Source organism: Acomys minous, assembly GCF_964271855.1.
Source record: "Acomys minous genome assembly, chromosome: 14".
NCBI classification, from domain to species: Eukaryota; Metazoa; Chordata; class Mammalia; order Rodentia; family Muridae; genus Acomys; species Acomys minous.
The window spans coordinates 34,943,465-34,960,276 of NC_140496.1; the positions used below are offsets into that span (position 1 = coordinate 34,943,465).

General features: G+C 42.0%; 1 protein-coding gene across 1 annotated transcript in view; it reads right to left on the bottom strand.

Annotated features, from left to right (window-relative positions):
- LPCAT2 (lysophosphatidylcholine acyltransferase 2) overlaps positions 1–16,812 on the bottom strand; it is a 61,020-nt gene that overhangs the window by 28,241 nt on the left and 15,967 nt on the right. Inside the window, exons 5-10 of the mRNA XM_084757793.1 lie at positions 16,212–16,272; positions 14,876–14,934; positions 13,489–13,523; positions 9,713–9,767; positions 3,352–3,434; positions 656–781 (exon numbers count right to left, since the gene is read on the bottom strand). Of these exons, the coding sequence (XP_084613919.1) occupies positions 656–781; positions 3,352–3,434; positions 9,713–9,767; positions 13,489–13,523; positions 14,876–14,934; positions 16,212–16,272 (419 nt within the window). The remainder of the gene's footprint in view (positions 1–655; positions 782–3,351; positions 3,435–9,712; positions 9,768–13,488; positions 13,524–14,875; positions 14,935–16,211; positions 16,273–16,812) is intronic.

Genomic DNA, 16,812 nt, shown 5'->3' on the forward strand with positions numbered 1-16,812 from the left:
ACATCTTATTAACCTAATAAACTCTGCAAATTCCTAGTAAAGAGAAAAAAGAGAAGGCTGCCACCAACATGACTCATGGGGAAAAGGGGCCTGCCATCAAGCCTGCTGACCTGAATTCAATCTCGGCTCGGTAGAAATCAACAACTGACTTCCGCAAGCTGACCTCAGCACACGTGCAGTGGCATGGATGTGTGTGGGTACAGGTGCAGGCGCACACGCAGGCACAAACACACTTAAGTTTGTAATGTGTGTATAATGACCAGCGAATAGTGAGACTTCTCACTGTGTCAGTTTTCACACGCGAGGTTCTGACCAGCACACGCCAGTGCCACCCACGGTGCCAACCCTCCCTTATAAGCAGGTGACAGCAGTCACTACCCACTCGGAGTAGCATTTCTTGAGTAACAGGGTGATCTGTACAAATTCACAGTGATATCTCTTCCTTCTTAGTGTAACCAACTCATGCGGTCATCACTGCCTTCATTACTCTTGACAATACAAAACTAGATTATAAAAACATAGAAGACCAATTCACCATTACTGCTTTCCTGCACATAGGAGCTGGAACTGACAGTGGTAAAGCAACCGAAAACAGAGCTGGGATGTCACACTTTTGAATACTTCTGAGGGACGGGTTGTTTTAAAATACACTTACTTCAGTTTCCGGCTAATCTTGGTAAATTCTACCAACCCAGCCTCCATAGGCAGTGTCAGCTGTCCTGCCGAGATCATTAACCTGCAGTCTTCGTACGTATGATCCGTTACTGGTATTCCCAAAGCTCTGCAAACAGTAGGAAGAAACCATTTAACGAAGCACTCGGGATACTGTTTTTATTAGCCCTGAGCTGGTGAGCAGACAACAGTGACGGGAGAGACGTTAGTGACCCCCTCAGACTGGTCTTCTCTTGCTTGGTTCTACTTCCCAGTTTCACTCACAGAAACGCCTCCTACCTATAGGTGTCTGTCTGTTGTCTACCTATAGCTGAAAATGCTTATTTGGGGTTCTAACTGGAAAAAAACCCATCACTTTGTTAGTATTATATACCATGCAACATAGTAAGTCAGTGGTATGGGGTCTGGTGACAGGAAATGCAGGTTACAGTCCCACCCTGTCACCGGTCTCATATGATTTTGGGGGGAATGCTGCTTAGTGCCTGGTGCCTTCCATACCTCAGGATTCCTGTGAGCACACGGTGGCTAATGTAAACAAAGGGCCTGAACATCCCCTTGGCGGGAAGGACATCCACTGTGCTCCTCATAGCTTTTTGCCTGCTCTGTTGTAATTCAGGGTCTCAGTGTGCTCTCCAAGCTGGCCTTGAAGTCCCCACCCTCCTCGGCCTCATGAGAGCGGAGATGAGCTGGCATGTTAAATGAAACGGGTTTATTTTCCCATTTGAGTCTCATTATAATAAAAGCCATGTGAAAGACAAAGCAATACTTTTAAATTCCCATTTTATGTATTAGGAAAAGGAGTGCAGGGCCGCCCCTGGGGTGACTTGCTCTTCTACTCCTCATGTGAAGTCAATATTCACTCCACTCACAAAGCCTTGAAAAGAGCTGATTTTGAACAAATGCCTTCTTTGGTTTTAGATATACTTTGGAAAACCAAGATATGATACAAACTCCTTCCAGTTCTAATATTTACTTCCTCATTTCTAGACATACCCTGGCCAGTATAATAACATAATTTGCTTTTACACTGTGGAAAAAAAAAACTATAAAAACAATTTCATAGCTGGTTTAGAAACTAAATACAATAAGCACACCCAAGTATACATAATAGCAGTTTTTTTCAATAAACATGTGTCCTATTTTGAAAATAAATTTATCCTGCTGTGAAGTAAGCCATATGTGTATGTGGGGGGGGGGGTGGCGTATACAAAATCTGGCCTTAGTTCAGTTAGGATTCCTATTGTTGTGATAAAATATCATGATCAAACCTTGGTGAAAAAAGGGTTTATTTTGCTTACACTTCCAAGTAACAGTCCATCACTGAGGGAAGTCAGGACAGGAACTCAAGCAGGGCAGGAACCTGGAGGCAGGAGCTGATGCAGAGGCCATGGAGGGATGCTGCTTACTGGCTTGCCCCTCATGGCTGCTCAGCCTGTTTTCTTAGAGATCCCAGGACCACCAGCTCAGAGGTAACACCACCTACAGTGAGCTGGGCCCTGCCACATCAATCAGTAATTAAGAAAATTTGCTACAAACTAAGGAATGCTGAGAGTGGGAGGGCTAGTCTTCCCCAGGAAAGGGCACACCAAATGGCTACCCAATACCAGTGGTCAGCGAGGAAAACAGACAGGTAACATTATTCAGACTGAGTGTTTACATGTATGTGTTTAGGAACACTACACACACACACACACACACACACACACACACACACACACCAGCCATTAATGAAAAAAAGAGGCCATGAATTTAAAAGCAAGAATGAGGGCTATACGGGAGGACTTGGAGGGTGGAAAGGGAAGGGGTAAATTATGTGATTATACTCTAGTTTCAAAAAAGAAATAAAAAAGAAATAAAAGAAATAACATTTAAAAAAAATCCTCCCACCAAAAAGAAACGATGAAAAATGCACTATAGACTTGCCTACAGGCAGATCTCACGGGAGCATTACCAAATGATCCTAGCTTGTGCCAAGCTGGCATAAAACTAGCAGGACAGAGTCAAATTCAGAGTTGCTGTTGAATTCTTACTAAAAGCGGAGGAGGGGGAGGGTTACAATCAGTGTGTCTATTAGACCCAAACCTCCCAGTAGGGCTCACAGAAGGAGGTGGTGCCTGGAGGGCCCTGAAGCTGCCTAGGCGGTGGGCTAGAATCATACAATCTTTCCTTACAAGTTGGGTGATTTATGTAACCAACATATGGGCCATTAAAAACCCCCTTAAGTGCAGGACGCATTTACCGCATGCTGTACGTCTCCTAACTGCTATTACAGCCATCCTTTCACGTGGGTAACTGTTTTCCTCTTCTATAAACAAGCCTCTTCCTTTTTTGGTGCTATCATCGTGAATTCCTTCGAAACATCTGGCCTTGGGCAGCCGGGGATGGAACACTGGCCTCAGAAAGAGTGCCCGAAACCACCCCGAGGCTCTGTAGTGACAGGCCAGCACCCGTGCAAGACACTAGCTGGCCTCTCTACCTGAGGCACACTTCTATCAATTGGAGGAGGCACCTGGGAAGCGTTCGTAGATTACTTCACTGCCTGTGAACCTCAGCCCCGCCATTTTACCCACCATAAGATAAGAACCGTAATGGGGAGGGGAAAGCGCTACACTATATGAAGTGACATTGACCGATAATTTTCAAATTATTTATCAGTTAGACTCTCCAGGACATACTTACTCTGCCATTAAATTCCGAACTCTACTGGCAAAAAGAACAGGATTACTCTTTTCTTCATCACTTGGTGCTTGAACTGGCATGAACTGAAAGACAAATAATATCTTTCCACAGCAATCCTTAGTCCCGAGACATTAAATGCTAAATCAATCAAGTGGCCAATCAACACACTTCAACCGTGGTCTTCCTAGAGCACGTGTTGTATGTCATGGGACACTGGGGGTGGCCTTGGGACACGGGAGCCTGGCTGTGTTAACTCTGCTAAGCCACTGCCTCCTCCCCAACTCGGCAAAGATGGCCACGGTCACCCACCAGCCTCACTGTGCTACTGAAGAGAACCGCTGCCTAGATTTGTGGATTTGCCTAACGTCTCCGCCTCAGAGCTGGGTTTTCTTCATTCCCGTCTTATGTGAAAATGGCCTGCAGATAGGTCTATCTGCCACATGCAGGCATTGGCCACTAAAGCCAGAAGCAGGTGTCAGACTCTCTGGAACTGGGGTTACAGGAGAATGAGCCAACATAGGGGTGCTGGGAATTGAGCCCCGGTCCTGTGGGAAAGCGGTCAGTGCCTTTTACTGTTCAGCCATGTCTCCAGCCGAGAGGGATGAGCTTTTGAGCAACATCTTGGGTGGCTGGGAGGATAGAAGAAGAGCCTGGAAGATTCTGGAATGAACCCAGGAGAGACCTTGGGATCTAGAACAGGAGGTGTAGAGATGCAGACTCTGCAGCTGGGATGCAGGAGGCTTTTGAAGTTAAACGCAAAGGGCGTGTAGAATAATGTGTGCTGTGTGTCATTTTACTTGCATGTTATTTTACTAACTTTATTATTTTATTTTATTTCATTTTATTTATTTATTTTGGTTTTTGGAGACAGGGTTTCTCTGGGTAGCCTTGGCTGACCTGGACTCACTTTGTAGACTCGAACTCACAGCAATCCACCTGCCTCTGCCTCCAGAGTGCTGGGATTAAAGGCGTGCGCCACCACACCCGGCTTTATTAACTTTACAAGGAAGCAGCAGCAGCACACTGGAAAATGTCCCTGCTGTGTGATCCAGGTAAAGGCATTTAGCCTTTTGGGGCTTCAGGTCCTTCTGTCAAAGGACCAACTCTGGCTCTATAATCTCCAAGGTCCTTTCTAGGCAGAAGTCTCTGCTGAGCATAGTTCAAGGTGGAAAAACTAGCCGAGCCACCAGAGGTCTCCACATCACCTCATATATCCGGAGCAACAACTGCAAATCAGAATTACCAAAAATCCCTTCTGGCCTAACCTGTTAAAATGTATTATGCTTGCATGGCAAGAAATTTAAAAAAAAAAAAAAGAGGTTTTAAAAAAAAACCCCAAAGTTCATAAAATCTCTAACAAAACAATATAAGGAAATAAAGTTTCAAACTACCAACAATTCTCCAGTTTTTAAAGATGCCAGTGACGGTTTAAACTCAAGGGAAAAGAGAAAAAAAAAAAAAGCAGCCGGCGTGAACTCACCCCCCCCCCCAATTCCATTCCATTGCACCTGCCTCCTGCCCTATAGGGCCACACCCCTCCCCGCATAAGTAGTCTCCCATTTCCACTGTGCTTGACTTTGTCTCATAGCCTGTGTCCCATTTCAAAAGATTTGCTGTCCTGTTTCCCAGCTCTATGCTTTGATTTTTGTGCTCCCTGCCTCTTTTCAGGCCTTAAACTGTACACCAGACCCAGGGAACACTCCTCATGGTATGAGCCACAGTTACCCAATGGCCAGGCCCGGGCCTCCCACTCACACTGAGCACCAGTAAAACTAGTTGGTCCGTTGTTTCGTAACTACATCAAGCACCCCTCCTTCCCATAAACTAAAAGGATGGAGCGGAAGACTGCTGAGTGATGGCACTCTGATCACCTTGGTTCAACTTATAATTCCTTGTCTAAATCTTCAGAAAGGAAAATGCAAAAGAAAAAAAAAAAGAGAGAGAGAGGGGGAGGTGGGGGTGGGGAGGAAAACTCTTATCAACATCGCTTGGTGCTTCCTTCCCCATGGAAGAGAACTGCCAGATGAGGTGGGCATTTAAAGTTAATGTTTAATGAAGGCTTAGCACGTAAGGAGCCTTATTACATTTTCATAACCCTGTAAAAAGGTGTCATTATTCTTATTTGCCAGTGAGAGCACAGACTTGGAGAAGTAATTTTCACACATACATGCAGGTGGTCATTGGGGAAACCTGATACTTTTTTATAACAATCGTGTCTACTAATACTTATAAATTCCTGAATTTTTGTCAAGTTCCAGAACAAAGTTTGCTTTGTTAGGACAAGTATGCCCATGACTGGTTGTAACTTGGGCTTTTCTAAAAGGCCTGTTCTAGATTCAAGATTACAAATCACGTTAAGGTCTTTGGACATTTAAATAAAGTATACAAACATAAAGGCACAAACAGCTTAACATGGTGCTCAGCCGTGGACAACACTGGGCTGCTGATACATGTTTTCTTATGTATAGGCATTTATTATTCTATGATAACTTTCTACAGTATTTTAAATAGTAAGGTGAACAGGTTTGCAGTCGAGAAGCAACAGGCTCTACCACACAGCCTAGAGAGGCTCTGTGAGGGAAGCCTCTTCAGTCTAGATGCGTACATGTGCAGCCTAAAATGTTTACATAAAATGCGTTTGGTGAACATACCAGCTGTTATACAATATGTGACTGTATTTGAGCTTCTTCTAAGTTACGTAATATACAATAGTCATCATCCTAATGCACCCAAAGTTTGCTTTTAAAAGTGTTAAAACGAATCCCATATTCTTGGGTAGTAAGTCTTGGCTTAGGTTTACTCAGCACTGGAGATATTTTAATAGCATGTTTAAGACAATGACAAAGATGTCCAACAATTTTACAAAACAGAAAAAAATAAAAAGAGAGAGTGTGTTGTTGCTTCTGACTTACCAAGACACCTGCAATTCTCAGGACAAAATGACCCAAGGCCACCAACAAGCTTTGTGTCGGGCAGCTCAGTGCTGCCACAGAAGTCACAGAGATGCCTGCGCCTCAGAGGCCAGGCCTGGATTGTTAGAGTCTGTGCTAGGGTGTGGCCACACTTACTGCCGGGAAGGCCAGTGGGATGCATTTTTGAGTTACATTCCAACAGTGAAGAACCGAACTATTCAAATGTCACAGCGCTATCAGATTCAGGAGTGGTGGCATACAGTTTTAATCTTAGCTACTCAGACACTGAGGCAGGAGAATCGCAAGCTTGAGGCCAATCCTGGCAGCTTAGCAATATTCTTTCTTAAAATAGGATTTTAAAAAATGCTGGAGATACATGCAATTCAGGGTAGAAACCTTGACTAGAACGTGTGAAACCTGGGTAAAATTCCCAGGACATAAAATAAAACAAAAATGAGTAAAGAAGTCAGGAGCTCCATGTGTGAAGGAACTACAAATCCAAAATAAATATAACAAAACCAAGAATACTAAACCTAAAAACGCCATAAATTCCAGGTCTGCACCACGATCCAAGCATATCAGTACAATTCCTACTGATTCAACTATTTCCAACAGGCTGAAAGTCACAATGTATGTGAAATTGTGGAACAAAAAATACATTCTTTCCTTTGCCAGATGGTGAATGTAAATACTGTAATTTCTTTCTTTTCTTTTCTTTCTTTCTTTCTTTCTTTCTTTCTTTTTTTTTTCTTAAAGAAAGAAAGCCATGACACGGAAAGGAAATGTGGTAACAGCAGTCAGAGGACAAGATGAGGAACTTACGTACCCCTGTTGTAACGCAGTTTCACCACTGACACGTATGCTAGACCGGAAAGTAGGGCTCTGTGTGCATCGGGGACTAGCTCCTGTTTTGGCTAGAGATTGGTCGGTTTAGAGGAAAGGGTACTGATGTCGTGTGTGGTGTGGGGTGGGGTGGGGTGGGGTGGTACGGTGTATGTGTGTGACGGCTTCCAAATCTGCAAAGGCGATAACAAGGTTGTTTTAAGTATAGGTTTCTTGGTCTTTTTTAGAAAAAGAAAATAGAACCAGACCACAGGGCAGTTAAAGAAGGAAGAGCAACACTCAGGGCACTTAGGGACAACAGCATGAACTTGCCCAAAGTGTCCTCTAGGGAAAGAGTTTTGTAGTCTAACAGCTCAAAGGCACTAAAAAGACCTCCCAGTCACTGAACTTTCCTTCGTGGCTGCTGAAGTTTTTAGGACCAAGATGAGACATTTCCCCTCCCCGAGAAACAGCTAGGATTATGCCAAGAACAGGTTTTCTGCTACATTTTACAACACCACAGGCAGATGCTAAGCTGATTTTTTAAAAAAAGTAGGTAGGTGTAAACTGAGACAAATACGAAGATATCTTCAAAGTAGGCAGGTGTGGTGAGAGTTTTGGTATCTTAAAAAAAAACAGTTTGGGGGGAGGGAGGATGAGGGAGGGGGGAGGGAGGATGAGGGAGGGAGGGAGGGAGGATGAGGGAGGGAGGGAGGGTGGGACCAGGATGCAACAAGGGAGGGGGCTACAATCAGGATATAAAGTGAACAATTTTTAAAAAGTTATGTAACTATGTCTATTTTTTTTAAATCCCAGGTATGGGATATGGGAGCTGCTTCAGTCTGTCCACAGCTGTTACGTTATGATCACTAGCAGGGGGGTGATCTTTGTCAGCTACAGACAATTTAATTCTGGGGACTCTGGAGAGGGTATAAATCCCAGAGCCCAGAGAGAGAAGGGGAGGAGGGGGAGGAAGAGGAGGAGGAGGAGAAGGAGAAGGAAGAAGAAGAGGAGGAGTTGGAGAAAAGGAGGAGGAGGGGGAGGAAGAAGGAGGAGGAGGAGGAGGAGAAGGAAGAGGAGAAACTGCTCCCCTTTGCTGCTGTTTTGTTTTGACAAGAAGAACTTCGAGATACCCTGACAAGGAAGATTGGACTTGCCCTCAAGCAACCTGATGGCTCCAATCAGCAAAAAGTAGTTTTAAAAAGACCTTCACCCCTTTCCCCTCTAACATTCTTTCTCACCTAGAGTTGGGGAGCGGGTTGAAGAGATTGGGGTGGAGAAGAGTGGTAGATATAAGAACCCAAATAAAATAGATTTAAAAATACGCCAAGAGACAGATAGCATACAAATCTCCATGGAATTCACTGAAGTTTACACTCATTTTGAAGGCTAATTTACTCCTGTACATTACCTGATATTGCTAGTTACCTATAAATGGTGAAACAATTAAGTTCTCCAGCAAGGCAAAACAGTATTTTAAATGCCAAAGCCCTGCCACTTAGAGCACAAGTCTCCACTCATAATTCTGTAGTATACGTAAAAGTGTAAGGCTTTCTTAGAAGAAGAAGAAGAAGAAGAAGAAGAAGAAGAAGAAGAAGAAGAAGAAGAAGAAGAAGAAGAAGAAGAAGAAGAAGAAGAAGAAGAAGAAGAAGAAGAAGAAAAGAAGCAGCAGCAGCAGCAGGGCGTGGTGCTGCACGCCTTTAATCCCAGCACTCAGGAGGCAGAGGCAGGTGGATCTCTGTGAGTTCGAGGCCAGCCTGGTCTACAAAGTGAGTCCAGGATAGCCAAGGCTACATAGAGAAACCCTGTCTCAAAAAACTAAAATAAATAAATAAATAAATATAAAATAAAAATATTTTATTTTATTTTATTTTATTTTATTTTATGTGTAGGAGCTCTTTGGCCTGCATGTATGCTGGTACTTCATATACAGTGCTTGAAAAGATCAGAAGAGGGTGTTGGATCCCTTGGAACTGGAGTTACAGATGTCTGTGAGCCACCATGTGGGTGTTGGGAATCATACCCAGATCCTCTGGAAGAGCAGCCAGTGCTCTTAACCTCTGCGCCATATCTCCAGCCCCAATTTACATTGCTTAAGCCCACAGATGCAATTGGAGCATGCACATCGGAGTCTCAGATGTTGATACTGTTAACCTTCACACTTCAGTAATGACTTTAGGGTATCACTTGCTATCTGGAACCGATTCTTAGGATCTTAGAAGTTTGGTCCCAATTTTGAAAATGTTCCAACCATTTACTCATTCAAGGACTGTCCTGTGAATATAATAATATGAGCCACTCAAACCTTCAGAGAGGTTCCCAGATACAAAAGCACGCCGTGAGAGCGTCTAAAGTTGGTATCTCTTGTCTACATCGCAAGCATTACCTCTCAGCTTTCACACAAATTTTACCTGCCAGAATGATTAGCATGCCGAAGGCTCTCGGAAATTACATGTGTTTGCTGGCTCAATTCCGAGAGCTAAATCTGACATCAGGGAGACTTAGAAACCCAATCTACATTGACCGGAATAAGCAGTACTTTTTTAAAAGGTGTTGGACAGCAGCCTCTAAGCAAGGGTTCGAAGCCAGAGCATCTTAAATCCGGAGGCTGCATTGGAATGACCTACCTCAACTTCCACCTTTGTGAAGAGCTGACAGAAAGTGAGCACGCACAGCTGGATGCTGAAAAAGAAGAGAGGCGGCTATTGTCAGACCAGGACGCAGGTGTGGTCTGTTCCTCCCACACAGGCCACCCCACATCATGCTACACGTGTCTCTTGCATTTAGACACGCGACACTCAAGCCTTGACACCTCCTTGGGTGAGACAACTATTCTTGGTATTGAAACCCTAAAGCACTAAACGCAATCACTACGTTTGTCCTAGTGAATGTCAGCTATAGCTAAAACAGACCAGACGTCAAATCTGCAGTCTCCTTGATAGCGCACACTCACAGAGAGCACCCAAAGTCTACTTTAGGATAAATAAATATGCATGGGAGATAGGACTCAACGGTTAAGAGCACCGGCTGCGCTTCTAGAGAAGCAGGGTTCAGTTCCCAGCATCCGTAACACAGCTCACTCCTGTCTGTAACTCCAATTCCAGGGGCTCCAACACCCTCTTCTGGCTCCCTGGGCACTGGGCAGACATATATGTGGGCAAAACACCCATACACGTAAAACAAAAATAAATAAAAATAAAATAAAACTTAAAGGCACATAAATGTGTTTACAAGAAAACTAAGCAGTATATCATGTTTCTAAATTCTTTGGGTAACAACTTTTAAAAAGTCAGCGAGCTTTTTTTCCTTAAAAATTAGTTACTTTTCTCCAAATTGTCTCAGTAACAAGGTTTGAGCTATGGAGAAATGTCTTGAAGACTTGAAATTTTCACTGTAAATCTAGACAAAGGGCAGTCTGGAGGACATCCTGCCTTACAGCTTTCCAGGATGTATTTAGATTCTGAGCCAGATTTCTGTAGGATTTTCAGTTTAGCTTCTTCAGACAATTGACCCAGTAATCAGGCAGAGTGGATTAGACCATATGCTAAAGAAAGCAACCAGCCAAGCGTATTTTGTGCTATTATAAAATTAAAATTAAAATTGAAAAAAAATCATCTGAAGACACTTAAGTAAGCTAGAAATTTCAACAAAGGATACTGGCTACAGATGAGTCGGGGCTGGGGGAGTGCTCAGGACCTTCAGCTCTGTGTCCACTGGCAAGGGCACCAGGCTCCAGCCGACAGTTATAAGCCCGAGGCCACACACAGAGAGATCTGGATAAATCCATCGAGTCACAAAACAAACAAAAAGACATGAATGTGGGAAAGGGGGCTTGCAGGGAGCAGTGGGAGGGGAAAAGGGGGAGTGAGAGTAACATACTCAAAAGGCATCATGGATGAAATAGCAAATTTAATAAACTTTATATTGTTTTTGAAAAGGAATTTGGGAGTTAAAGTTGGTGTTTGTAAAGTTAATTACGATTTGGAAATGTGACTTTTTTTTTTAAATCACATAGAAGCTCCAAGCCACATCAATTTACTTTAACCACTGTCAAGGGACCTGTCTTCTCTTAAATATTTTTCATTGCTACGCTATGTTTGACTTTGCACGCCAAGTCTGTGAACTGTGTGTGTGCAGTACCCACAGAGATCAGAAGAGGTCATCACATGCCCTGAAATTGCAGGTGCAGCTGATTGTGACCAGCCATGTGTGGGTGCTGGGAATTGAACCCGGGTCCTCTGCAAGAGCAGCCAGTGCTCTTAACCACTGAGCCATCTCTCCACCCAAACTGAACCGTTTTTAACTATTTATATAGGGCCTTCGAATCAAGGATTCAGAGACATATATATTATGAAGCATGCACATAACAGATCACTAAGTTTGCCTTTTTCACACTACAGAGAAACCAAATACTTCTTAGGAAACTGCTCTCTCCAACTGTGCCTTCTCAAAGCTTACTCCTCATGCCTCTTCTTCCTTGGGTAAGGAAGGTCTGGTAAAATATCTCTGCTTTGAGGAAACAGCAACCAAGAATATAGATTTGAAAGCAATAGGTGCAGTGCTACCAGAAGCGTTCAGTAGGTCTGAAGACAGATAGAAACAGGACTTGCCATATGCAAGGGCCAGGTGCATTTGCACAAACTTATGCTTCTTAAAGACCTTGTGGCTGTTTCTAAGTCACGAGGCATCTTCGACACTTAATATTTTTCCTCTCTTCCCTGAATTCACTTTCCAATTTTATTTTCCCTTTTATCACACACTCCGCAGAGTAGAAAGCTGTATTCCTAAGCTACTCTATGTTCTTCCTCTAGTCCCCTGCTTCCAAAAAGCCCCCTTCTATTTGACTTTCACAACCTCCCAGACTGCTGCATAACAAAGTCACTCTGGTCAGTGAGTCCAAAGCCAGGCTTTCCACGGGACACCTAGCCCAGAAGGGCCCAGTGGAAAAAATAAGTTGGTATCCATTGAAATTCCAAACACTGTGTTTCTGAGATGATCAAATGCTGCCTGTTTCTCTAAGGTTTGTTGTTGTTGATCAAGAGTTAAAAACTTAGAATTCAAAACTAGTAGTGGCCTGAAGCATGCATCTAGTCTGAGGAGTAAATTGGTTCCTTGAAACGGTGAACATCACGCATCACTACATCTTCTTCATCATGTGTTCTTTGTTTCTTTCTTTTCTTTTGTTTTCTTTTGTTTTCATTCTTTGTTTCTAACTCTATCTGCTGACCTTCATCTACCAAGGGCTGAAGCTCAGAAGCCACATGAGTTCTATAGGCCGTTTACTCAAGTGTCCCTTAAGTCACCTTTCCTGGTCCAAATTTGTTATCTCAGAGAAAATACTGCACACACATGAAAGGAGAAATGCATACTACCTTTTCTCCCAGACTTGCCAAAGTACAAGGGACTATATAAATGTTATGGAAAGGAGCCAGGGTATGCTAAAAAGCCATGGCGACTTCCTCCAAAATAGTTCCATCAGCAATGTTATCTGAGATCTGCTCTTGACACTGTCAAAACTGGGTGAGGCCCCTGGGAAAATTCTCAAATCCAGCTTTGCCTGTGGGGCTCACTGAAATGGAAGGAGGCTCAACCTTTCCTAGTAGGAGCTGAACAAAAAGACTTGGAAGAAAGCTGTGATTTGTGTAAAAGGCCTGTTTCCTTTCGTCATGGTCAATGGTGAGAACACCCCTCACCTCTCTAAGAGCTCCAGAAACTGTGGGTGTCTGCGCTTTCAAGATCTGACACCACAGAACTGAAGTTCTGGGCAGCCATTTCCTTAGCACAGACAGACAGGCCACGGCAGTTTCAGGTCCCGAAATCTCAAGTGAGCTGAACTGCTTAAACTAACCTCATAAAATCTGAACAGAGATGATACTATGTGACGTTAAACCTACAGTGGGAATGAGAACACAAGATTCAAGCTAAGTATGATGCAAGCCAGGCCCCTAAAGCTGAGCTGGCCAAGAGCTCATAATCTTTATTATTATGAGTAGAGAGACTCATAAACAGTATGAGCAACAGTTACATCCTGCCTTTTTGCATCCCTCTGCTAAGGTTCCAGTGCCTGGCAAAGGGCACCCTTGGACATTAGAGAAGTTCTCGAAGACAGTTTCTTCATTAATTACACTAATATGTTCCTTACAACTGGCCGACAAAATTGTGAAGGTGACAGATCACTAGTATTCCTCAAATGGTATTTCATGTACGTCACAATTAATCTCACTGGGCATTTAGGGACAAGAAGATGATCCTGTCCCCGGGGATATGATTAAAAGACGTACAACTGACTGGAAATGTCTACTTTTACAAGAATAAGATTTTGTGTTTAAAGAAAGAATAAATTATATTTCTTTTCTTCATTAAGATGTTTTGCACATACGATTAAACTATGTAAGTGACTTACAATGTATATCCTTGCCATGTCCAGGTCACAGTATCCTAAAACAACAGAAGCAGTCGAACTGTTAGTCTAGACTTGTGTGGATACCTGGAATCCCAGCGACGGAGGCAGGATTCAGGAGTTCAAGGGCACTTTGAGCTACACCGTGAGCTCACAGCCAACAAAAGCTACATGAGACCCTGTCTCAAAAAAGGAAACTAAATAAATAAAACAAAACAAACGACAAATTAAACAACAAAGTAAAGTGAATCTTTGTTTAATGTTAGGACCCATGTATACTTTTTCTGCAATAAAAAACAATATATTAAAAACTTAAATAAGCCCATAATTATTAAAGGAACAGGAACTAATACACAAATACATGAATTACACAAGTTATAAAGCTGCATAAAGATTATCCTCACACCTTTATATTTTTATATTATAACTTGTTCTGAATTTAAAATATTGTACATGTTCAGTTATTTTTCTCCCCAAACAAGGTAGTGTGTGTGTATATATGTGTATGTATAATATATATATATATATATATATATATATATATATATATATAATTTATCAATCATCACAAATGATTATTTGGAAGAAAAAATGAAGTACATAGTGAAAGAATTTTAGTATATGAAGATTTAAACATATAGGCAGAAGGCTGAGTAGAAGTTTGATAGATTTTTAATTCCCTTTTTACTATAGATGTTCTAGTTGAGATAGAAAGCTGAACTGCTCAAGACGTCATAATCTTTATTATTATGAGTAGAGACTCATCCTCATAAGTAGGATGAGCAACAGTTACATCCTGCCTTCTTGTAGCCGTCTGGTAAGGCCTTTTTAGGATGGAACCCAGTGTCTGGGGAAGGGCAGCGTGACTGCTGTCCAGAGGGTAATGGTGTGACCAGCCGATGCAGAAAACGCTGCTTCCTAGGGGCACCCGTGGATGTGAGAGAAGATGTGGAGTTCTCTGTGACAGTTTCTTAATTAATTACAGTAATTCCCAATGCTCACCCAGCCAGTAAGTACAGAGCCTGTACTTACTGCCTCCCCTAAATTTATACTCTGCTTCCAGCCTTCTTATATCTCTAGTTAACTCTGTATCTGAAAAAGTTTCCCTGTCATCTCCACAAAAATCATACATTTCTACTGTCTGGTATAATTGGAGCCTAAGTGTGGGGCTTAACTGTCCATCACAGAGAAAGCAGAGTACAGACTTCGTGATGCCTTCCTGAAGCTAAATTATACAGAACGGTATTTAGTACGGGTATCACATTTTATAATGCTGGTGGCAGGTGGCGTTATTCTGCCCGATTGCTTCCCTCACTTAGCCATTCATCAACCAGATATTAAAAAGGCCCTAGAGAACGAACTATTTGGAACACAGAATTCCTTTCCTTACCAGCTTGTTTGGGTATCTGAGGAGGATGGGCTGCACTGGAACGCCTGGGATGAAGGCTCCTAGAACCACATCAAAGTTGTACAACATGGTTTGTAGTTGAACAGGAGGCACATAATAATAAAAATAGTATAAACACACTGGTTGCTTAAGAGTAGACAAAACAGAAACTATGCTCAAGTATTTACAAGTTATTACTCACAACAAGTTATTACAAGCAAGACTTAGGCAAGACATTAAATGTTGTGCCTAAGTCACTTAAGCATATATTTATTCATTGTTTTCTTCAATAAAGAAAATTAATGACATTGATTTCAAAACAGTTCTTACGTATACATATAATTTTACCATTTACTTTTATTTTGGGGGTTGTCTTCATTTCCTAAACACATACTATCCAACAATATAAAAAAGCAGTGACAAAAATCAAGGCAAGGAGAAAATAAGAACTAAAATGCTTGAAGCAAAGTTATTATATTGCCTGAAGTGAGTCATACCATTGGTGCAAAGCATACTAGCAGCGAGCCCACACAAAGAGCCTGAAGTGTTACAAGTTAAAACTGAACGGTGCATCCGTGGCTGCCTTCCCAGCACAGGGCAAAAATGAGTGAACTTTAGAAGGCATGAAAAAACAGGAATGATATTAAGGAAGGCTGTCTGAAATCCCCGGATATCTATGAGGTTCCTTGGAGGAAAAAGGAAAACGTCAGTGACTCCTGACATATACACACTGATATACACAGACACAGACACACAGAAACACACACAGACACATACATAGAGAAATACAAATAGGCAAACCAACACAGAAAGAAACACACAGATACACCCCCACCCCCCCCACACACACACAGAGGGAGAGAGAGAGAGAGACAGACAGACAGACAGACAGACAGAGACAGAGACGTACACAGGGACACAGACAGACACATATACAGAGATACACATGGGCAAACTAAAAGACACACACACACACACATACACCCCCACACACCCCACACACACACAGAGGGAGAGACAGACAGACAGACAGAGACAGAGACGTACACAGGGACACAGACAGACACATATACAGAGATACACATGGGCAAAGTAAAAGACACACACACACACACACACACACACAAACACACAAACACACAGGTAAAAGGGAAAGACCATATCAAAAAAAGAGAGCAAAGCAGTAAACAGGGGTAAGTTCTGTGGAATCAGAGTATCAGAAAGGTTTTATCAGAAAGGAAATGCCAGAAGCACATGAATTATATCGTGCATTCCAATGGAGTCATCTGAGAAATCTCCCATACTATATTGTTATAATACATAATTTAATTTATCTCACCTGGTTTAAAAGTAATCAAACAGGATCGATTAGTACAAGTACCTTCTGGGAAAACTAGTATCTTGGGAGAAAAGGAATAAATTTAATATTTCAGTCTAATTAATAGATTACCTCTTTATTCTTCTATGACTTCACTAACACTGCTAATGTTTCAAGAATAAAACTTAAATAAAAGGCTGACTCTTGATTCTAATAAGAGCTGGAAGAAAAAAAAAAAGAGCTGGGCTCAGATTGTTTCATATTCCTCTAAAAGCAGTGTAGTTTAAAAAAGAAGTACAGTTTGACCAGTCTAATAATTAGAAAAGATAGAGGCATTAAATAATATTTTTATAGACTATTTTACAGACTATTCTGCTTACTTATGTTTCTTTTGCATTTCTCAATCCTTTTATTAATAATCTGAATAAATTTAAAAGAAGACATAAAGCAAGGTTATATCCTTAACTAAAATAAATCTTATTGTCATAATTTTTTTCATTAAATGTTATTTACTCCCAATATATATTTCAGGGATGCCTTGAGAACAAAGGAGAGAGACTGCTTGTGTGCCTTCTGCTCGGTTTCTTTAGTTATCATGTGGGATCCACTTTATAGCTGGCTT